The 20,998-nt window shown below is 38.9% G+C and overlaps 1 protein-coding gene and 1 long non-coding RNA gene across 2 annotated transcripts in view; both read left to right on the top strand.

The window, feature by feature from the left end:
* Positions 1-13,837, top strand: part of LOC107653596 (double-stranded RNA-specific editase 1-like) — a 16,543-nt gene extending 2,706 nt beyond the window's left edge. Inside the window, exons 2-11 of the mRNA XM_016440341.1 lie at positions 1,773-1,799; positions 4,132-4,200; positions 7,936-8,873; positions 10,332-10,446; positions 10,530-10,698; positions 11,256-11,407; positions 11,518-11,686; positions 12,611-12,792; positions 12,877-13,055; positions 13,177-13,837. Of these exons, the coding sequence (XP_016295827.1) occupies positions 1,773-1,799; positions 4,132-4,200; positions 7,936-8,873; positions 10,332-10,446; positions 10,530-10,698; positions 11,256-11,407; positions 11,518-11,686; positions 12,611-12,792; positions 12,877-13,055; positions 13,177-13,353 (2,177 nt within the window). The 3' untranslated portion in view covers positions 13,354-13,837. The remainder of the gene's footprint in view (positions 1-1,772; positions 1,800-4,131; positions 4,201-7,935; positions 8,874-10,331; positions 10,447-10,529; positions 10,699-11,255; positions 11,408-11,517; positions 11,687-12,610; positions 12,793-12,876; positions 13,056-13,176) is intronic.
* A 3,445-nt stretch (positions 13,838-17,282) lies between these two features.
* LOC107653559 (uncharacterized) overlaps positions 17,283-20,998 on the top strand; it is a 4,920-nt gene continuing 1,204 nt past the window's right edge. The window contains exons 1-2 of the long non-coding RNA XR_001630235.1: positions 17,283-17,545; positions 20,676-20,711. This is a non-coding gene — a long non-coding RNA (uncharacterized LOC107653559). The remainder of the gene's footprint in view (positions 17,546-20,675; positions 20,712-20,998) is intronic.

Below are 20,998 nucleotides of genomic sequence, written 5' to 3'. Positions count from 1 at the left end.
ATTTCATATTTCAGTAATATTTTTTTTTGTTTATTTGTTATTTTCTTCTTCTAAAGGCCAATTGAATGGATAAGTGTAATGGTAATTTTGAAAAAGAAATTGACCCATTCATATTTTTTGTATGTAGTAATATATTTGTAAATTGCATCTAGTATATATTTCTATAATAATGATAAATAAAAAATATTATAAAGGTTGTTATTATTATTATTATTATTATTATTATTATTATTATTTTTTTTTAATAAGAAGTACCTTATTTATTCAGAAACGCAGCTCAATTTTATAAAAAAATTTTTTTTTCTCAGTTGACTGCTGTCTAGGAATAATTCTGCAGTGGTAAATAATCCTCAAGCAAGGATTACAAACTTTCTGGCATCAGCTGGGTGAAAACACACACACACACACACACACACACACACACACACACAAAAAGCCGACTTATTTTCTTATGGATGCCTGGTTGAAAATATTGAATTTTGAACAGAAATGAGGCACAGCAAATTAGATAAACATGGTTACTTAAGCGTTTCTACACCCTGTGCCATCGTCTCTCACGCTCAAACATGGAGATAAAAAAAACCCATTTCCTCCAGACTAAGTGTAGTGGAGTGAAGTCCTGGGGGATGGACTGTGAGTTTAATCTACTGGAGGGGGGAATAAATTCAGCTTTAGCTCAAGCGGTTCAGGTTTGACCAGGCGAGACTGAGACCGTGTCCAACCCACCTGTCTCCTTCTCTCACTTTCACACTCTCTCCCTCTTTTTTTCCTTCTGATGGACTCGGCGATAGATCCGTCTCTGTGGCATGTGGTCTGGTCTGGAGCTTTGCTGATAAAGTGTACTATCTATCCCACCTGTTCTCACCCGTAACATCAATGGCACCTGTGTTTGCTACTTCATGTGTTCGGAATAATGGGGGCTTTTCACATTTTTAGAAGTTTACTTCTAGTTCAAACAAAAATAAAAAGTCATGTTGTTTACTCGCCCTCATGTCGTTCCAAACCTGTATGACTGACTTCTGCGGAACACAAAAGAAGATATTTTGAACAATGTTTTAACTGTTTTTGTGCATATAATGGAAGTCAATGGGGTCCAAAACAACATAACATTGGACCCCATTGACATTGTATGGGCAAAAAAAAAAAAAAAAAACACTAACACATTTTTGTAAACGAGTAACGACATGAATAAACAATTTTCTTCTTTTTCCTCTTTTTTCTTCTTCATTTTAGACTCAATATAAACTCAATGGGAAAAAATGCAACTTTATTCTGTCTTAGTATGGCTGACTCCATTTTTCTAGCTCTCTCTCTATCACTGTTGGTATGTGTGTGAGTGTGTCTCAGTTCATGTGTGTTAAATGATGAAATCACTTGATTGGCTTTACGAATTGACACGCAGCCCTGCTGCTGCCCGCCGAGTCCCTACGGAGTCGACACTAAACGAATGCTGTCATAAAAATTTCAAAGGTCCTGTGGAGAAGACATGGCAGTACTGGCAGCTGCTAATTGTCTGAAAGAGGGCGAGCTTTATTTGATTAACTCTGATGCTAAAGCCTGTGACCGGCTGTTAGCATTGTGTGCTAAGAGTTCATAGAGACCATGACACATTTGCAAAGCTGAGCTCACATATAAAAGCAGAACTACTTATTGTTTGGTGCCTTAGCAATATTACCAGTTTTTGAGGAAAGACCTTTTTTTTTAAGTCTTGTATATTATGTAGTAACTAACGTTATGTATTGGTCTGTCACTGATTTTTTTTCCCCCCACAGGCATCATCAGCATGACAATGAATGAAGGTAGGCAGAATGTTTCGTGTGTCTATTAAAAATATTATGTTAGTTGAATTTTCATGTGTTTTAAACCAATCTTTGTAAAAGTAAATCCTTTTGATGTGTTTTCATGTGTATGCATTTTATTGTTTAAAGAAGCTCTGGCCATAAAAGTGCTCTTTAAAATGAAACAGACCTCTTTTCAGAGACGTCAAGTCAGGTCATTGTAAAATATCTTGTAGAGTTGATTTCAGGTGGAAATGATTTCTTTGAGTAGGAACATTGTCAATTTCTGTGTCACTTGTGTGGCCAAATGGAAAAGCAATGATTGTTTTCAAACAGGTTTTCTGAACACTGTCATTGCCTGTTATTAGTCAGTCAGACAGATAGCCACGCCCCAAACTCACACCATTGGTTGAGCCCATGTTGAACAGATCAGGATCTTAAAACAGACCAATGTTTGGGGTAGCATGACTGCAAGAATGAGTTGGCATTTCTGTTCGGCGACAGCCCTGTTAGTTGCACTTACCTTTAATCCAAACTTGTAGTAGGCCTACTTGTGGACTGTAATACCTTACAGGCTGACACCGAAAGTTTGTTTCTTTACTTTTGCTGACACTTGGAGAGAATCAGGCCAAATGTCTTTCTCAGTCTGCACAAGAACAGAATAAAACATGCACTCCAACACACACACCTTTCTCTGTCCAGATCTCTTTCTATCCCTTTCTGCATTTCTTCTGCTCTCCCTTTGGTCTCTCTCACTCCCGTAGTGTTTCCTGATGAGCTGGAGGGTCGTAGAGCTGAGCTATTGCTCGCGTTCAGGCTTCGTCTTATGACCGTACATCTACCCTTCATTGCGCATTCTAAGCCGTCTGCTCTCCGTGGTCCTGAATTCATCTTTCTTAGCTTACAGCTCTCCATGGTGCTGAACAAGAGTGGCATTTAATGCACCGTCCCGTGCTGTTTTAAAGCACCAAATGCAACAGTTTCCAACATGCTAACAGTGTCTGTGATGTCATTTCAACTCAAAAATGCCTTGAGCTAATAGCTGATATCTTAAACACTCCGTTAAGAGAGCCAAGTGTTTTTTTTTTACTTTAAGAACGGCAAGGTTTAAGAGTTCAAGCCAAAAGTTCAGTTATAGAGTCACAAGCAAGTTTAGTGATCATTTTATACAGTTTGACTCCAATTTGACTGAATATTTGTGTTTTAATGACCAAACAATAATGCAAAGAAAAACTGTGGTCAAGTAAAATACAATAAATGTCTGTATGTTGTTCCCGTTCCCGTTGCATGTTCCCGTTTATAAAAGCAGATGTTGAATGGTGAGTGATGTAGGCTAATTTATCAATCCCGCTCGCTAATGTGTCAGGCGTCACACTGTGAGAAATGCCTCCTATTATCCCACGGGCTTTCATTTTCATGAGGTTCACCACAGCTAACCCTTCTTTTATGGCGTTTTACCGCCATCAACATCAATCGGTGATCACCATCAACGAGCAGGTGCACTTATCCCTGAGTGAAATGTGGACAGATTTCGCATTCAGAATGTGATTTTATCCAACTCCCGACACCTTATGTTCCAGTTCTTGCATTCATAATGGTTTCTAAGAGGAAGGTATTTTGATTTTATGTTTGTTCACCTAAGACTTTTTCTCAGCTCAGTCCAGCATCAAATGGGACGTTTCGTTAAGATTGAAAACTTGAGATGACAGGAAATAAAATGGTGTTTATGTCTAAAGTGTCAGTATATTGCCTTTAAAAAGCTTCTGTTGAAGTGCCTGTGCACGTCACTCACGTTTAATAGCTTTCGTGATTTATCAAGCTTCTCAGGCTTGTTTATCACAGACTCTCTTATCGACTGTATCCACTTCACGCGGCCATGTCCTCGTTCAAGCCTATCTGTACAGACGCTTCCATATCTCCCTGCCTTTGGAATCAGTTATTTTGTTTCTACCAATATTCATCTTTCCTTTTTGATGTCGTTTCTAACTGGTATGACCTCAGTTTTTAAGTATGTTCAAGTAATAGATCCAATAAACAGACCTGTTCCTCCCCAACAGACGTTTAATTCCTCTAAACTTTTTCCTGTTCACACTCAAGCTGAGGCTCGAGTGCTTAAAGTGACTGTTTTCTCAACGTGTGCTCTGCCTGTCTCTTTCACTGATTCATTAGGGGAATGTTAGCATCTAATTGGGCAATAATTGCACCTGCACATTAGTTGTCTCCCATCATTAAAGCTGGTTAATTAGCCTCATTAAGGGAGCAGGCGGAGGGTGTAAGTGGAAACAGATGACTTCAGCGTGCAGAAATCATGATTGGAGATGAATTTTAAATGTCCTTGGTTTCTCTGCAATAGGAGCCGGTGGGCGGCCCAGGGGGCAGCAGAAGCTCTGCAGTCTGGATGTGGATGAAGAGAAACGCATGAGTGAGTGTTCTGTCGTTTTTCCATATCTACCTCCATTTGGAAATTCATATGTGGATAACAAAAAATGTTCAATGTTCTGATTTATGCATTATTGAAAAGTGCCAAAAAATATGACATTTGTTTAAAAGTGGAAAAATGGAAGACTTATCCTCAGGACCTAGACAGATATTCCTCTCTGTTTGACTCTAATCCTAAATTCAGAGCAGATGAAAAGATTTCAATGGTTTAAGGAGGTATGTTTGACCTCCTGAGGAAAATCCACAGTCCATCTTTATTGTGTTTTCTTGTGTATTAGGTACAATGCCAAGCCATTTTCACAAGCAGTTCTTTCCTTCCTTTCCATATGCATTGATTTGTAGCTGATGTGCATAGCATGTACACTCCGAAAACTGCAGTGTTGCATTGTTATTAGCAGTGTCGTTGTCATTTTTTGGCAGTTAACTGATATAGCCCCAGTTTCACAGACAAGGCTTAAGGCTAGTCCTAGACTAAAATGCATGTTTGAGCTGTCTCAACTGAAAATAACTTGCACTGACATATCTTAAAATATGTCAGTGCCATTGTTTTGTCTCAAGATGCACGCCAGTAATATTTTTTTAGAAGTCATTTTAATAAAAGCTGCTTAAATATTCTAATTTAACGAAGGCCTAGTCCTGGCTTAAGCTAAGCTCTGTCTGTGAAACTGGGCCATAGATGATTAAAAAAAGAGGGTACCTGAAAGCTCCAAAAAAAATCCAAGAATCTGGAACAGAATAGCAGATGTACACAAATAGTGACCGCCCTTGAATTCTGCACTCTTCTGCTTTTTTACACCCTATCAGTGAGATCCTGTTACATGTTTTCCACTTGATTGTTGCCTTTGAGCTAGTGCACAATCCCTAGTACCCTTAGAGTCTATAGGGGGCATGGTCAGGAAGTTAACACTGTGCCCAGGAGGACAATTTGTAGACAGGCAGCGCAGAGGAAAGGTGAAGGCTGTTGAAAACTCTGAAACTCACACTCCAACACAAAACCTGTGTGGAGATTTGAAGCATTATTTTGGGTTTCAGGTTATGTTCTTGCCATTTTGTTCATTTCCACGATGTTTTTTTATAAGTCATTTTAATAAAAGCTGCTTAAATATTCTAATTTTACTAAGGCCTAGTCCTGGCTTAAGCTAAGCTCTGTCTGTGAAACTGGGCCATAGATGATTAAAAAAAGAGGGTACCTGAAAGCTCCAAAAAAAATCCAAGAATCTGGAACAGAATAGCAGATGTACACAAATAGTGACCGCCCTTGAATTCTGCACTCTTCTGCTTTTTTACACCCTATCAGTGAGATCCTGTTACATGTTTTCCACTTGATTGTTGCCTTTGAGCTAGTGCACAATCCCTAGTACTCTTAGAGTCTATAGGGGGCATGGTCAGGAAGTTAACACCGTGCCCAGGAGGACAATTTGTAGACAGGCAGCGCAGAGGAAAAGTGAAGGCTGTTGAAAACTCTGAAACTCACACTCCAACACAAAACCTGTGTGGAGATTTGAAGCATTATTTTGGGTTTCAGGTTATGTTCTTGCCATTTTGTTCATTTCCACGATGAAGACCTTTTCTTTTTTGAAATCTTGTTACTGAACATTTTCCGATGTTTGGAGTAAAATGCTTGTACTATATGAAGAATCATCTGTGGACACCATGTGGTGTTTTTGTTTTTTCCCCCTTGTTTACTGATTTTTACTTTCATCTGTATTAAAGGTTGCAAACAGGGTAAGGTAAGAAGATGGGGGTGTACTTTAAGATTGACCATTGATTCCTATATCGCTTAACTTCCAATCCTTTCAGTTGATCTTTCCCTTTCTGTCACTGATTTAACATTTTATGCTTCTGAATCAAAAGCCAAAGTTACTCTCTCTGGACATCATAGGTTCATTTGACATGGATGATAACCACAACTTAGACAGAATTATGAAGGAAGCCCTTGGGGACCCATGAGGAATAGGGCAGGAAACGGTCTCTAGTGGAAGGCAACCAAGGCCATGATTGTTCCACAATGATGCCCAAGAAGCACAGGAAAACACAAGAGCCAGTCTTGGCAAAAAATGCTGTAGTGCAACTGAACAAGATGATACTAAGTACAAAGTAGAGACCTGAGCGGGATGGATTTTTCAGTCCCGCACCCGCCCACTCCCGCAGAAATATATGTTGTCTTGTCCCGCTCCTGCCCGCGACATTCATGTTTTGCCCTGCTCCCTCCCGCATAAAAGTAGTTTTTCAGTTTTTCAGTACATCCATGAAATAGTAAGTTCCGTTTCGCTTAGCCACAACATCCCAGCATAAACGCCCCCGATAAAATATTTGTTACTAAAGCATCAACATTCACAAACCACTATTATTTTTAACAGAAAAGCAAGCATAGACGGCTGCGTGCATGGTTTGGCATGGCAGAATGCAAACAAAGAGCGCTCCCTTTATAATCACTAAAAAGCTGACATCTGAATGTTAGCATGGACGTTAAAGAAAACCGCAACCTGGACAACCTCTCCTTCAAGGAAAGCTGACATGAATTGCCCGCATTATAATTGTTAGTGTTTGTAATTGACTTTTAGAAGATAACAATCTCAATCCAGTTACAGAGAGATGAATTAAACTTTTGAAGCTCTTGGACCGAAGTTACTTTCTCTGGACATCACAGGTTTGTGTTGCTACCTGTACATCTTCCACCGAAGATCCAATGAAACTCCCTCTGGAGAAGGACAACAACAACCTGGACAACCTCTCCTTCAAGGAAAGCTGACATGAATTGCCCGCATTATAATTGTTAGTGTTTGTAATTGACTTTTAGAAGATAACAATCTCAATCCAGTTACAGAGAGATGAATGAAACTTTTGAAGCTCTTGGACCGAAGTTACTTTCTCTGGACATCACAGGTTTGTGTTGCTACCTGTACATTTCCACCGAAGATCCAATGAAACTCCCTCTGGAGAAGGACAACAAAAGTCGTGTCTGCTTCACTTTCCAAGGCTAGTCTTGCTGAAACATTGTGTGACGCAACTTGATGAGATGATACGACAACCACAGTGCAAACTGCTGTCTCAGATGGGAACGACTCTATTGACAAGATTGTCCCAAACCGACATCTGAGATTGGTTTTCTGGTAGCACTTTCTATATCAGTTGTTTCTGTCTGTCTGTTCTCTCTCTTTTAATTTATATTTCCTGAGCACCAAATGGAGTAACTTGTCAAGCTTTTACTGTAGGATGTTATAAATGAGAATTTACACTCATTTCCATCAGCTTTGGCAACTGGTTGATATGATGTTTTGGTAGTTTGCAGTTGTTCTTTAGTAAGGGTGAAAATGGCACATTCTGTATTTAATAATACAGTCAAAAAAATATATATTTGGGGCAAAAAAAATCATGATTCCCAGGAAAATGTAGGTATTTACAATACATTTTTCTATCTAAATAATGGAAATAAAGAGATTATGTGCTGAAAGTTTGGTATACGATTTCTTTTTATGTTAAAGCAATTTGCTCTCAATCTAAGTGTCATAGCTAAAAAATAATAATTCTGAAACCAATATTAATATTTTTAAACCATATTAATATTGTCATAATGTTAAATGTTTTAGACTAAACCTGCTTTTAGGATGCTATCATTTCAATCCAGTTACAAAGAGAGATGAAAGAATCTCTAAATTTTACATTTACAAGGTCCTGCATGGAAGGCATTGAAAGTTACTCTCTCTGGACATCACAGGTTCGTGTAGCATGGACGTTAAAGAAAACCGCAACCTGGACAACCTCTCCTCCAAAGAAGTGCTGGGGGAGGGGCCTCACTTAGCTAATGGAAACGCTCGGGGATTGAGCAGGAAACGCCCTCTGGAGGAGGGCAACAAAGGCCACGGGCATTCCAAATTCCGGCCCAAGAAGCGCAGGAAACCGCAAGGGCCAGTCTTGCCGAAAAATGCTCTCATGCAACTGAACGAAATCAAACCGGGACTGCAGTACAAACTTCTGTCTCAGACGGGGCCGGTACATGCACCTGTGTTCATTATGACCGTTGAGGTTAATGGACAGTTATTTGAGGGCTCAGGCCCAACGAAGAAGAAAGCCAAACTGAATGCGGCCGAAAAAGCGCTACGCTCTTTCGTTCAGTTTCCCAATGCATCCGAAGCTCACCTCGCGATGGGCCGAACGCTGACTGTTAACGCAGACTTCACCTCAGATCAAGCAGATTTCCCAGACATGCTATTTAATGGATTTGAGACACCCGCACCACCTGAAGACCCCTTCTACCTGAGTCTTGGCAGCAATGGGTGTCTCTGCTCCCTAAACGAATTTCCTCTGCCCGTGGCGCTGAAAAACAACAACAGGTCATATCCTCCTCTCCAACTACCCCCTGCACTCACAACGCCCCCTACAGGCAGTGGCAAAAACGCTGTGATGATCCTAAATGAGCTTCGGCCAGGACTGAAGTATGAGTTTGCGGCTGAGAGCGGTGAAAGCCATGCCAAGAACTTTACAATGGAAGTTACCGTAGAAACTCAGATGTTCCAAGGCTCCGGACGGAATAAAAAGCTGGCGAAAGCGAGGGCGGCCCAAGCAGCTCTGTCTGGACTTTTTAACATGCAACTGGACCAGACACCATCCCGACAGCCAATCCCCAGAGAGGGACTTCAGCTGCACCTGCCTCAGGTGAGAACTGTGTACCTCATCTTTTATTTGGGGTTGTTGTTTACAGTACTTTCTCTTTGACACAATCAAAACACTGGCCATTGTCATACTGCAATTGTCTCTCTTATGAAATAATCGCATTTTTATACATTAACATATATCAGATTTTTTTTCTTTTTCCTACATTCTTAGTTTTTCCCGCTAAGCTAACACTAGGTGTTAACTGTGTAAGTGGTCATTGTTTGGTCAAAATTACATCATATGGTGGACTAAGTTTAGGCAAGGATGAACATAACTATGTCATAAATTAAAGGTGCAGTAGGAGATCTTGGAAAATGCTAACTTTAGCCTTATAGCACTGAAAGCGAACGTCCCACCCTCCGTGCAATCGCCATCCAAAGCCACGCCCCCTGAACGCATAGACGCTCACAGACCAGAATACCAGAGACAACATTACTGCAATAGGCTACATCAGCCGTTCTCAATTCCAGCCCATGTTCCGAAGAGAAGTAAACCCCTGCTCAGGGAGTAGGGAGCAATGAACATGGTGTAGGGATCATATCGATCGGAACACAGTTCATGCATGTAGCTCACTTCTAACGAGTTGGTTATCTGAATCGGGTGTGTTAACTAAGCGAGACATGCAAAATATGTGCACGAGGACTGGAATTGGGAACCGCTGGGCTACATCATGTGTCTTTCACCGGCGAGAAAACTTTAAAAGTCCTTCAATACCAGGAAGGAAGGTTGCTATCGGGATGTGAAGAGACTTTCAACCAGCATAACAAAAACAATTTCTGAAGACAATCTCCTATTGCACCTTTAATTCAGTTCATTTCTATATGGCCACATACATAGGAACTCTGTCTCACATTTTATCTAGCTTGATATTGAAAAAGCAATTTTAATGCGATTAAATGCTATGCTTCAGTAGCTTTGCTTAACTATCATTTGTCCTTTATAAAGCTCCTGCCAGTCTTCATTTAACAATTTTAATTAAATCAGAGCCTACACACGAAGGTTTCAGTTGGATTTCAAATGAACTCAAGCATTAAACCTTTAATCGGTGCACCAGTGTACACGGCATTATTTACACATTAGTTAATCCTGTTCATAATCCCTCCCATTCCCCTTTGATAACAACCAAAGAGAATAAACAGAATCCTAATTAAAATCAGATACAGGAGCACTTCTCAAACAGGAAAACACATCGCTCTCACCTTTCTGTCTAAAGAGATCTTTCAGTGTCAGTCAAGCAGTTAATTTCTTTTGTGTTCGAGCATTTGCCATTTTGTCAACCATTTTCAAATGGATACATGTTCTGACTTTAAAAGCATCAATTTAATGTATCCTTGGAGTTTATTCCATAAGGTTGTAGTCTTTCAGCCATTTCATCGTTGCTGATTAGCTAGGTGACATGCTAGCACTGTTATTAGCAGTATACAGTTGTTTGTACAGTTATGGTTGTGGGTTCCTCAGGTCCTTGCGGATGCTGTTTCTCGTTTAGTTGTGGAAAAGTTCAGTGAGCTGACGGATAACTTCACGTCTCCACATGCACGGCGGAAAGTCCTTGCGGGTGTTGTCATGACAACTGGTGAGCACAATGCATACTTTTGACTGGAACATTGAAACAGGAACATGTCCTATTTGGCTAAATCCCGCTGACCATTTTATCAGGTACGGATGTGAAGGATGCTCAGGTAATTTGCGTCACCACGGGAACCAAGTGTATAAATGGGGAGTACATGAGTGATCGGGGACTGGCCCTTAACGACTGCCATGCTGAGATCATCGCACGTCGCTCCCTCATCAGATACCTGTACAGTCAGCTGGAATACTTCATTAGGTGAAACAAGTATACATATTTATCTTATGTTTGCAATTATATATTTGTAATCATACTAATGTTAAATTGACACTAATATATAATTTCCATGCTATTATATCATGTAACAACTGTCAGTTTAATGCGGTTAAAATTCAAATAAAAAAACAATTATAATTATAAAATAAATATATATATAAATGATATATTAATAAATAATAGTAATAGTAATAATAATAATATGTAATATTGTTTAGGTGGTAGCATTACTGTCTAATCATCCTTTATTTTATAACCATTAAGAATTGACAAATCATTCATATTTGCCTGTGGATATGGAAGATTATTTTTGGATCAATTTCTCAGATGCCGATTAGCATGAATTGATGTGGACATGGATATGCCTGTGTAATCAATTAGACATGACCTTTATTCACTGTGAAATAATAAATGACAGATTTGATGAGATGGGTGTCAGGCCAAGGACCTGTTTTAAATTATGGACATTTCAAAGCCCTCCTAATTGTCTCAGTTGACATCACAGATCTCACAAGTGTGTGTGTGTGTTTTCTCTTTAGCAACAGCACTGAGGAACATGAGAAATCCATATTCAGATGGTGTAGTGAACATGGCTACCGGCTAAAATACGATATTCAGTTCCATCTGTATATCAGCACATCGCCCTGCGGAGACGCCCGGATCTTCTCCCCTCATGAGGCTGGTGCCGAGGGTATGTAAATTATGATGGATGGATTTGCTCATTTTGTTGTTGTATGCCACAATAAAATAAGGACCGGTTTTTAAAAAGTAGTAAACTAAATTCTAACTCGTTCTTTCTAGACCAAGGTGACCGACATCCAAACCGCAAGGCCCGCGGACAACTGCGAACCAAGATTGAGTCTGGAGAAGGTACAATACCCGTTCGTACGAGTAACACCATTCAGACCTGGGATGGAGTGTTGCAGGGAGAACGACTGCTAACCATGTCGTGTAGTGACAAGATTGCCAGGTAAGATGCTGTCAGTAGAGGACTTAACACTGTTTCCATATAGACGATATTGTAAAGTTGACATTTATAATCCATTTTAATTCCATACAAAATAAAAAATGTATTTTCGACCACATTTTCTAAATAAGACATGGCTGAAGCTTTGATGATTTATGATTCTTTTTAAGGGGAAAAAAAGCCTGCTGACATCAGGTCGCCCACTTTTGTGGTGACACCTCTCCTTGATCTGCTCGATGTGGAATGCTTCCTATGACCGTCTTACTTTTTTCCTCGTGCCCCCCCCACCACCTTTAACGAGTCCCTCTCGTTAGCATTCCACCACCTGCATCCAGCGGCACTCAGAAAGCAGCTGATTGGCTGTCTTCTTGGCACTGAAACCCCAATCACTTCAGCTCTCTCCAGAGCAGGGGGCTCCCTGGAGCAGGGGCATTGGGCCCCTGATTAGGGCTCTGATTATGGTCTCCAAAAACAGCCTCCCCGCTGAGGGAAGCCTGCTGCCGCAAACACATCCGCATGCCTCTCATTGGATGCCAAGAATCCCATTCCAGTTAAACGCAGTCGTTATCATCCAGCTGTGAGCTGAGGCTTTTTGAGAGCTCCGATCTCATGCATCACCTTTGGAAGAAACCTTATTCTGAAGGATTCGGAGAAATCGCAGTGATTGAGATTATAGATCCCAGGTGTTATTTTTCTGATCATTTCAATGGTTGCCGTAAATATGACTGTGTGCGAGTGCACTCTCTTGACATCAGGATGTTGTTATTCCTTCATGGTATGGTTTGTACCGTGGCATAAGTATCATGCTGTAGTCCACAGGGCGCGACTCCGTTTTGCCGCTTGCAACCAATGTCTTTGTTTCCTTCTGTCAGCCAAGTGCACACCTGTACTTCTCAAACATCTGTGGTTTTCTTTTTCCCTTCGTAGATGGAACGTGATCGGAGTCCAGGGGTCTCTTCTGAGTCACTTTACAGAACCCATCTATTTCTCCAGTTTAATTTTGGGAAGTCTGTACCACGCCGACCATCTTTCCAGAGCCGTGTACCAGCGCATTGCAGACATGGACGATTTTCCCAAACCATTTGCCCTCAACAGACCTCTTCTTAGTGGTAAAACATCTCAAATTAATGATTGATTGTATGAGTTTTCTCAGCTCTTTGCCCAACCATGTCTGTTACCTCCTTCCTCTGCAGGTATCAGTAACACAGAAGCAAGGCAACCTGGGAAAGCTCCCAACTTCAGCGTCAACTGGACAGTCGGAGATCAGGGGTTGGAGATCATTAACGCCACCACAGGAAAAGATGATCTCGGAAGACCGTCTCACCTCTGTAAACACGCCCTCTACAGTCGCTGGGTCTGTCTACATGCCAAGGTAAAGCATTTCTGTAAAGTTGGAGGATAGCTTACGGATAAATCAAAACAATCAAGGTTTAATTTTTAATAAATATGGTAACTTGGTATATTAAAAGCAAATATCCCTTTACCTCTCTCAGCTCAGTGAAACTCTGGGGATCCAAGGATCTCGGCAAGGCTCCTACCATGAGGCAAAACAAGCAGCAGTGGAATATCACGCGGCCAAACAGACTCTCTTCAAAGCTTTCTACAAAGCGGGACTTGGTGCATGGGTTGAAAAACCCATCGAACAAGACCAGTTTTCCCTTAACTCTTAAGATAAACTGAGAGAAAAGGATTGTCAGCAAGAGATCTTTTGTACATTTCCATGGAATGCAAGGTTTTAATCTAACCTCCATAGTATTTATTTATTTTTTTGCCTCTGTTATTACTGAGAATTGCTTGGTTTCTTTTATCTGTTAAAAACATGGTCGTGTTCACTCAAAAAATGGCTGGGTTAAACACCGCTGAAAACTTGGCACTGGGTAAAAGATGGAAAGTACCTTGCGCTAAACCAACCCAGGTGGCTTGCACGGTTAATCACATTGACTATAATGCTGGCTTAATTTTACCTCAGAATGATTTTTAATTTAAATTAAATTTACCAAGGAGGTTCCCCACAAGAAGTTTTCTCACAGGAGAGGAGACAAACTGATCTATATTATGGTTGCTATAAACCAGCAGCTTGGTTGCACAAAAATACACAACATTATGAAAATAACTTGAGATGCACAATACAAAATGTAATGATAGAGATATCTGTTATACAAGAAAAACATAATCTGAAACCGATAGTTGGTACTTCTAGTACCAATGGTGGTACTGTGCTTTCAGCCACCTTTTTAAACACCCTAATATACATTACATAACTTCAAATGCAATTGAGTAATTTTATTCGACATTTTACTAACTTAAGGTGCTTAAATAACAGTCAAGCTGCGATAAGTAAGGGATACTGCACGGCTACCTGTGCATTAAACGGTTTTAATACATACCTGCCAGCCAATCGGGTGCGTTTCCCGTACAACGACTTAGCTCACTGATTAACCACCATAGTACGATGCATTTTTGTGGAAACTAACTAGCCAGTCACGACTGTGCCTTTCCCGAACACGGTCGCATCTCCGTCGTTTGAAGCACGTTAGTTCAACAATTTAGGGCCGTTGTTTATAACGTCACACGCATGTGGTGGAGTAATAACTTCTGCTAATTAATTGATTCGAGATCTCCGAGATGCTGCTGTATTGAACATGTCACCTGATTACTAATTTACTATGTTTTGTTCCCTGTCATTTTGCTTTATTTGAGCTTTGATTCATCGCGGGTTAGCTCTTACGTCATACTCCGGGTTTCCTTAGGCATTTATGCGCATGCGCACTCTTCCAAAAACGTCGATTATTGAGGACGCGCAAAAATTTATCGATTAAAATGTATATATATATTTAAACAGAATGGAAGATATAGATTGTACTGCATGTTAACTTGCTTATTGTGCCCAAGAGCATAATTTAAGTCCATATGTCTTACTAACAAGAAACTATGCTTCTAACCACAGGTCAAGCTGTAGTTCCTACCATGCAAGTTTGCCACGCTATTTGCGAATGTTCGTTTGAACTATGGTTTCGGGAAACATCGAATCGTTGAACTATGTTGGGAACGACGGAACTTGCGACCATAGTTGGCTTACGATGCTTTTGGGAAACGCACCCCAGAATAGAGTACTCAGACAAGACCATGGTATGATGAAAATTAAATGCTATTAACAAGCCTCCCATTTGTTTGATAGGACATAATTAGCTGTTTAAATAATCAGCCGATGTCTATTAACTCTAATAGTTACAAATATAGGCCAACAGCAGTAATTGCTAAAAATAAAATAAAATAGCTAAAAAATAATCCAACAAAATGGCCCAACAGGATCAGCCCAGTTTTGGGTAAAGGCAAAACCCAGTGTTTTTTGTTTGCTTGTTTTTTAAGGTATAAATGTATTCTTATGTACGTGTTTTTGTCTAAAGCCACATTTCCACTTAATTGTAAATTTGACATTTTAGTTTTCTGTTTAAATTGATTTTTGTCATCCAAGTTCTTGTTTAATATTAAGAATGTGATGCCATTTTATTGAAAACAATAAAGACTAAACTATCATCAGAAATCTAAATTAATCAGATTGCAATTGGGGAATTGGGGAAAAAAAAGTTGTACAGGAATCTGATCATCAGACATTTTTCAGTCATTGTAATTATGTAAATACTAATTTACAATGTTACAGATTCCAGAAAATTGCTTTAGATTTTACATTGATTACTTTGGTCTTGCCTCAAATGGCTGTTTAATGTGGATTTGTGTTCCTGTTTGCATGTTATCCATGAAGTACACAGGACCGATGGGTGTTCCATTCATCATTTTACAATTTAGAAAGGTGCTTAACCGCAGTGCACACTTCTGCAAAGCACTGATGTGAGCTTCACAGTGGGTTTCAACTCAACACTCTATGCTGCATTATGTCACCAAAGTGGTGAGTCCTCGGAGGACTGAGAGCAACATTTGGGACCAGCCCGTTATTATTTTGTTTGACTTGGCTCAGCACTCAACCTAGTTTTGTCGAGAGCTTGTCCTGGAAAATCCCCATGATGCCACTGTGTTCTGCAATTCAGGATGCTCTTTGTTGTCTGAACTAGAGTCTTGGATTCGTTTTGAACTGGTTCTGCCAGGCCGGAATCAGAAATTGCTTTAAGTGCTGCATCGAAGCAAAGACTCGAAAGCTGCATGAATGTTCACATGAGAAGAAAACTATAAAGGGAACTGTACTGTATGAAAATAAAATGATCACAATTTTTGTGGTTTATCGTTCTCTCTGATTTTGGTCTGTCGAACTTTTGTTTGATGTTTTCTAACATTCCCCAAACAACTCCAACGTAATTGCAACATGTTTCTCTTATAATCTTGAAAGTTGTACTTAATTTCCAAAAAACTGTATTTTGTGCAATTGCATTGACTTTTGAAAGCTTGAACGTTTTTTTAAATACCCAAACAATTTAATAGACTTGGTGAGGGATTAAAAACACATTATCAGTATTCTGTGCATTCTTAAGAACAAAAGAGCGGATTCCTTTCTGGAATTCTAATTCCACTAAATTATGACCTTTTGTTTACCTGCAATAGCGACATGCAAAATGAAGCGATTAGCAGTGTGGTAATCGCAGTGACTAGAGTGAAATTGTGTTTATCTGAGCTCGTTGTGCCGGATTGGTCTTTGAACAATGGCACTTTCGGCTAAAGTGCTTTTATCCGTGACTCCTTTAATTCACATTCTAGAGTGTTTCCCCTCTTTTTCTCTTTTTACATTATCAGTTTTGAAGTCTGAAACCTTTGTTTCGCTGCAAGAACTTCTAAAAACACTTCTTGCGTGTTTAGAGGCTTACAACAAGTTTTAATCGATGAATTTCCAATACAGGAAATACAGGACTTTCTGGCCTCAGTCATGAACCCCTGGATTTTTAAAAATGTTTACATTTATTTACAAATATTTATATTATATAGAAATTATTTCATGAAGTTGCAATAACAGTAATTTCCTAAACATTTCAAGCAGTACTGTAGTACTAAAATGTAACGAACAATAAAATGGTATAGGATCGCATAATAAAATGGTTTTTATCAACTTTTAAAAGGGAGAAAAAAGACTTACAAAACTTAAATCAATTAGTATATTATTTGTCCAGTTTGTATCGTTTTGCTGATTCTGTTCACCTCTAAATGTGTTAGGAACTTGATAGGACAGGTAGCTATCATTATTGGTGTCTTTTGGGGGGCGCTGATTATTCCACCAGACCTTTGTAGGGTGGTGTCAACATTATTTCATATGACTGAATGAGCCTGATTACATGAAAGTACGTTTTAAGCGTCAAATCATCTTCACTTATTAGTGTACACAAGTCATTTCATTGCAAAGGTAGTTTTGCGTTTGCTAAACAAGGAAGTATGAAGAATATTTTCCCATATACTATCTACATCTTAAACTAGATTTCAGACAGGACTTTTCAGAGGAATATTCTCAAAGCAGTTCATTTCTTTCTTCTCCCATTCGTATGAAAGTAGAGAAATGGTTTCTGATAATCTGTGCAAACCTATGGCTTCCCTCTCACAGCTGTCCCGCTTCTTCCCATGGTGCATCGGGAGCATGTGGGCCATATCAGCTCTCCACACCTGTGCAAGGTGAGAGAGTGGAAGATAATCCCGGCATGGATTTGCCTCATCTCTGCGCTTCACAGAAACCTGAACAAACAAAATAGAGTAACCTTATCGGCCATCAAAACTTTAAAAACTTTCGACACCATCTTTAGCTTGAGAGAATTTAGCGAGAAGAAAGCTGCCCACCGTTGTGCGAACGTGTGGATGTATTTACGGTTTAGGGAAGAAACGAGAGATTTGAGATTTGCGGATGATTTTCAGAGTTCGATCAGACTCAAGGTGAGGCAGGATTAGAGTTAGACGCCTTTCATGGCTTCCAGCTTCAACCCTTATCTCCAAATTGCCTTTCAGGAGGTTAAGTGTTTAGAAAGAAAAAAGCGGCACTCTTTCTGCCCTTGTCGTTGGAGTCATAGATGTGCGTCTCACTCCACTTAAACTGTTTTTGTTAAGCATAATTTCAAAGCATTGTGTGTGAGCACAACGTGTCGGTTGTGTTGGTTGCTTAAATTGCCAAAGCGAGATAAGATGAGTTGAAGTGTGTGGAAAAAAAAAAACGTTGGGGGCTTTTGGATGAAAGCATTTTACCTCAAAGAAAATTGACTCAAGTACTTACGACCGAAATCTCGGAGAAAGCACACAAAGTTCAATTTTTGATGGACATCTCGTAATTTTTGTTCCTTTTACCTCAAGTAAACATGCAATTGTATTTCACAGAACTAAACTGATGCTAGTTAAAATTCACAAACAATTACATTTATAATAACTTTCATTAATAAGTTATTTAATTAGAACGCACTTAAATCAAGTTCAAATAGAAATTTCTGTTAGGAATGTAATTAAACTTGGAGTCATATTTTATTATAGGCCTAGGCTATATATATATATAGAGAGAGAGAGAGAGAGAGAGAGAGAGAGAGAGATACACAGTATATAGGGGTATGTATGTATGTATGTATGTATGTATGTATATATATATATACACACATTTTAGTTGTGATCATTTCAGAATGCAACAACGTATGAAACAATTACGTTGCATTCAAGTTTCTGGCCTTAGTCAAGCTCTAGATGTATTACACCAAATCAATGCTGAATGAGTTGGCCTACACTGTTGTGATAACCTATTGATTTGCCAGTGTCTTTAATCCAGAAACCTCTGCACCTCGTTTCATTTGTCACAGCTCGTTTATTCATTCGATTTGCCGCTATTAAACTACTTAATGGACCTTCCGGGCCTTTAACATCAACAGATGGGAGAACAGACACCAGAGCGTCTTACCTGAGTTAACAGAGCATCAACGTGAATCTTTCACCTGGTGCTGACAACGTGACCTACCTGCTCTGAAGAAACGTGCTTCTTTCTAAGAATGTGGAATCATGAGTAGCACAGTTTCACCAAGATGTCAGCAAATAATACTCATCAGGAAAAAAGAAGAATAATTTAAATAGACATGTAAATGTAAAAATTCAAAAGTAATAATACAAAAATAGTACTTAAAATAGGACATAACAACAGTTTTTACATTCACTGTTTGAAGGAGACCTGGGATGTTGACTTGCAAAGTTACTTATAGTCAGTTTGTCTGTTGGGGAACTATCAAAATAAAGTGTTAGCATATATTTACAGTAGCAGACATACTACTAATACTCCAATGACTGCTAGTTGACATGTAGTTGTAGAGTTACTTATCAACAGCTGTCTAAATGGTACCATCAAAATAATCAAACTGATATTACAATAAAAATAGTTCAAAGCAAATGTGTCATATTACACATTCATCTGATCTGATATCTGGGGCCTCATTTATAAAATGTTGCGTAAAAACCATCCTAAATTTGTTCTAAGATCATTTCTCAAAAGTGCGTAAGTGCGAGTCAGAGAAAACGAACGTGCGCACAAAAACACGTGCGTTCCCCTCTCTTCCACATGTGACATTTATAAATCGCAAATGATCTTGAAATTGTGCGTAGCTGACTGGTGTCAGATCTCCGCCTTGTAAACGCCCCCTAATTAATATCATTACCATATAAAAGATCACACGCCAATATCCGAATTTCTGTGCTTGAGAATGACAAGCACAAAGAAAAAAAAACTTTACTGAGTGTGAAATTGAGGTCCTGCTGGCGGAGGTAGAGGTTCGTGCGGGGACGCTTTTTATTTAGCCTAATAATGTGTACAAATTCTGTGGACAAACAATGTGTGTGTGGTTAAATTTTTTTCGATTGACTATTATTAAAATTATTACTTCTAGAAACAACAGACCTATTCTTATAGGCTACACAGACAAAACAGTCGGAGATGCGTTTATGCATTTTTTTTTCTGTTTTACGCATTAGTAGTAAATCAAGACTTCGCAAGTTCTCTTGTAAAAAACAAAAAATAAAACAACTTGGGATAAACTACAGAAGGCGAGTAAAGAACTCTTAACATTAGGCTACTAAAAAGGTCAAAGAAGTCTCAGCATTAGGCTACTAAAAAGGTCAGTTTAATCTCGCAAAAACTCCCGTTAATAAAAAATCTGACTACACTGCACAGTTAATCTCTCACACTGCATCTTCGTTGTTTATGATGAATTCTGTGCTTGCACGTACACCGCTTTTATTATTATTGCAGCTTAGATGTTCAAATAGTTGCACTACTCCGACTTTGCCACAAGGAAAAGTTCGTACACCTGCTCAGACCCTGATGTGGCGGTAAGTACTTTTCCACGTCAAAGACCGTTTTTATAAATATGAACGTTGCCGTGGATTTTAGCGTACGCACACTCTAAGATCAAATCTGTGCGTACGCACATTTTATAAATGAGGCCCCTGATATTAATTCATTATTATTTTACATTATCGTTATAATTGAAATAACTTTGGCACTATTGAAGATAGTGTGGTTATTTTCAGAGGCAAGCCAATTTTCGCCCCTGGGTTTGCGATATTTTAATTGGATAATCATTTATATAGGGTATAATCATACTTTTTATTTAGAAACCGTGTTTTACTCACGTTTCCAGCCTATTGTTGTGTAGCAAGTTGCTCTGCAATTTGTGGGTGTGGCTTCATCGTTAATGACGTATTTTGGTATTTTATTTCATTTTTATTCATTTATGTTATATGCAAAATGTTCGGCTTTAATATTAACCTTTAAAAATAAAAAAAAAAGTAATAAAATAAAATGTATTATTGTTACTTTACATATGTGAAAAATAAAATACTTGTCCAGTCATTTTCCTGCATATAGTGATGATAAACTCTGGTTGTTGTTTGGAACTGTTTTTTTTTTTTTTTTTGCTCATATCCAGTTGGACATTTTAAGGTAGATTTCTGGATATTATAAAATGAGGTAAAATGGGGTTTACAGACATGAATACTTCAAACAGATGCTCATAGCTCTCTTGATTTCCTCTTTCTTTTTCAGACAGTGCATTGATTGCATGCTGACCTTCATCCGAAGGTACGGTGGCCGAGAATTGCAAAACAAATCACAATTCTGAAAACAAAATAACAAATTACAAACGCAAATGCAAGTCTAAAAAACAAAATAACAATTCAGAAAGCACAACAACAATTCAGAAAACATTATAACAAGTCAGAAAACACAATGACAAATTCGAAAACAAAATAACAAGTCAGAAAACACAAAGACAAATCCGAAAACAAAATAACAAGTCAGAAAACACAAAGACAAATCCGAAAACAAAATAACAAGTCAGAAAACACAAAGACAAATCCGAAAACAAA

The sequence above is a fragment of the Sinocyclocheilus anshuiensis genome, unplaced genomic scaffold (assembly GCF_001515605.1).
Source record: "Sinocyclocheilus anshuiensis isolate Anshui unplaced genomic scaffold, SAMN03320099.WGS_v1.1 scaffold1079, whole genome shotgun sequence".
Classification (NCBI taxonomy): domain Eukaryota; kingdom Metazoa; phylum Chordata; class Actinopteri; order Cypriniformes; family Cyprinidae; genus Sinocyclocheilus; species Sinocyclocheilus anshuiensis.
This window is presented reverse-complemented; position numbering and strand designations above follow the sequence as displayed.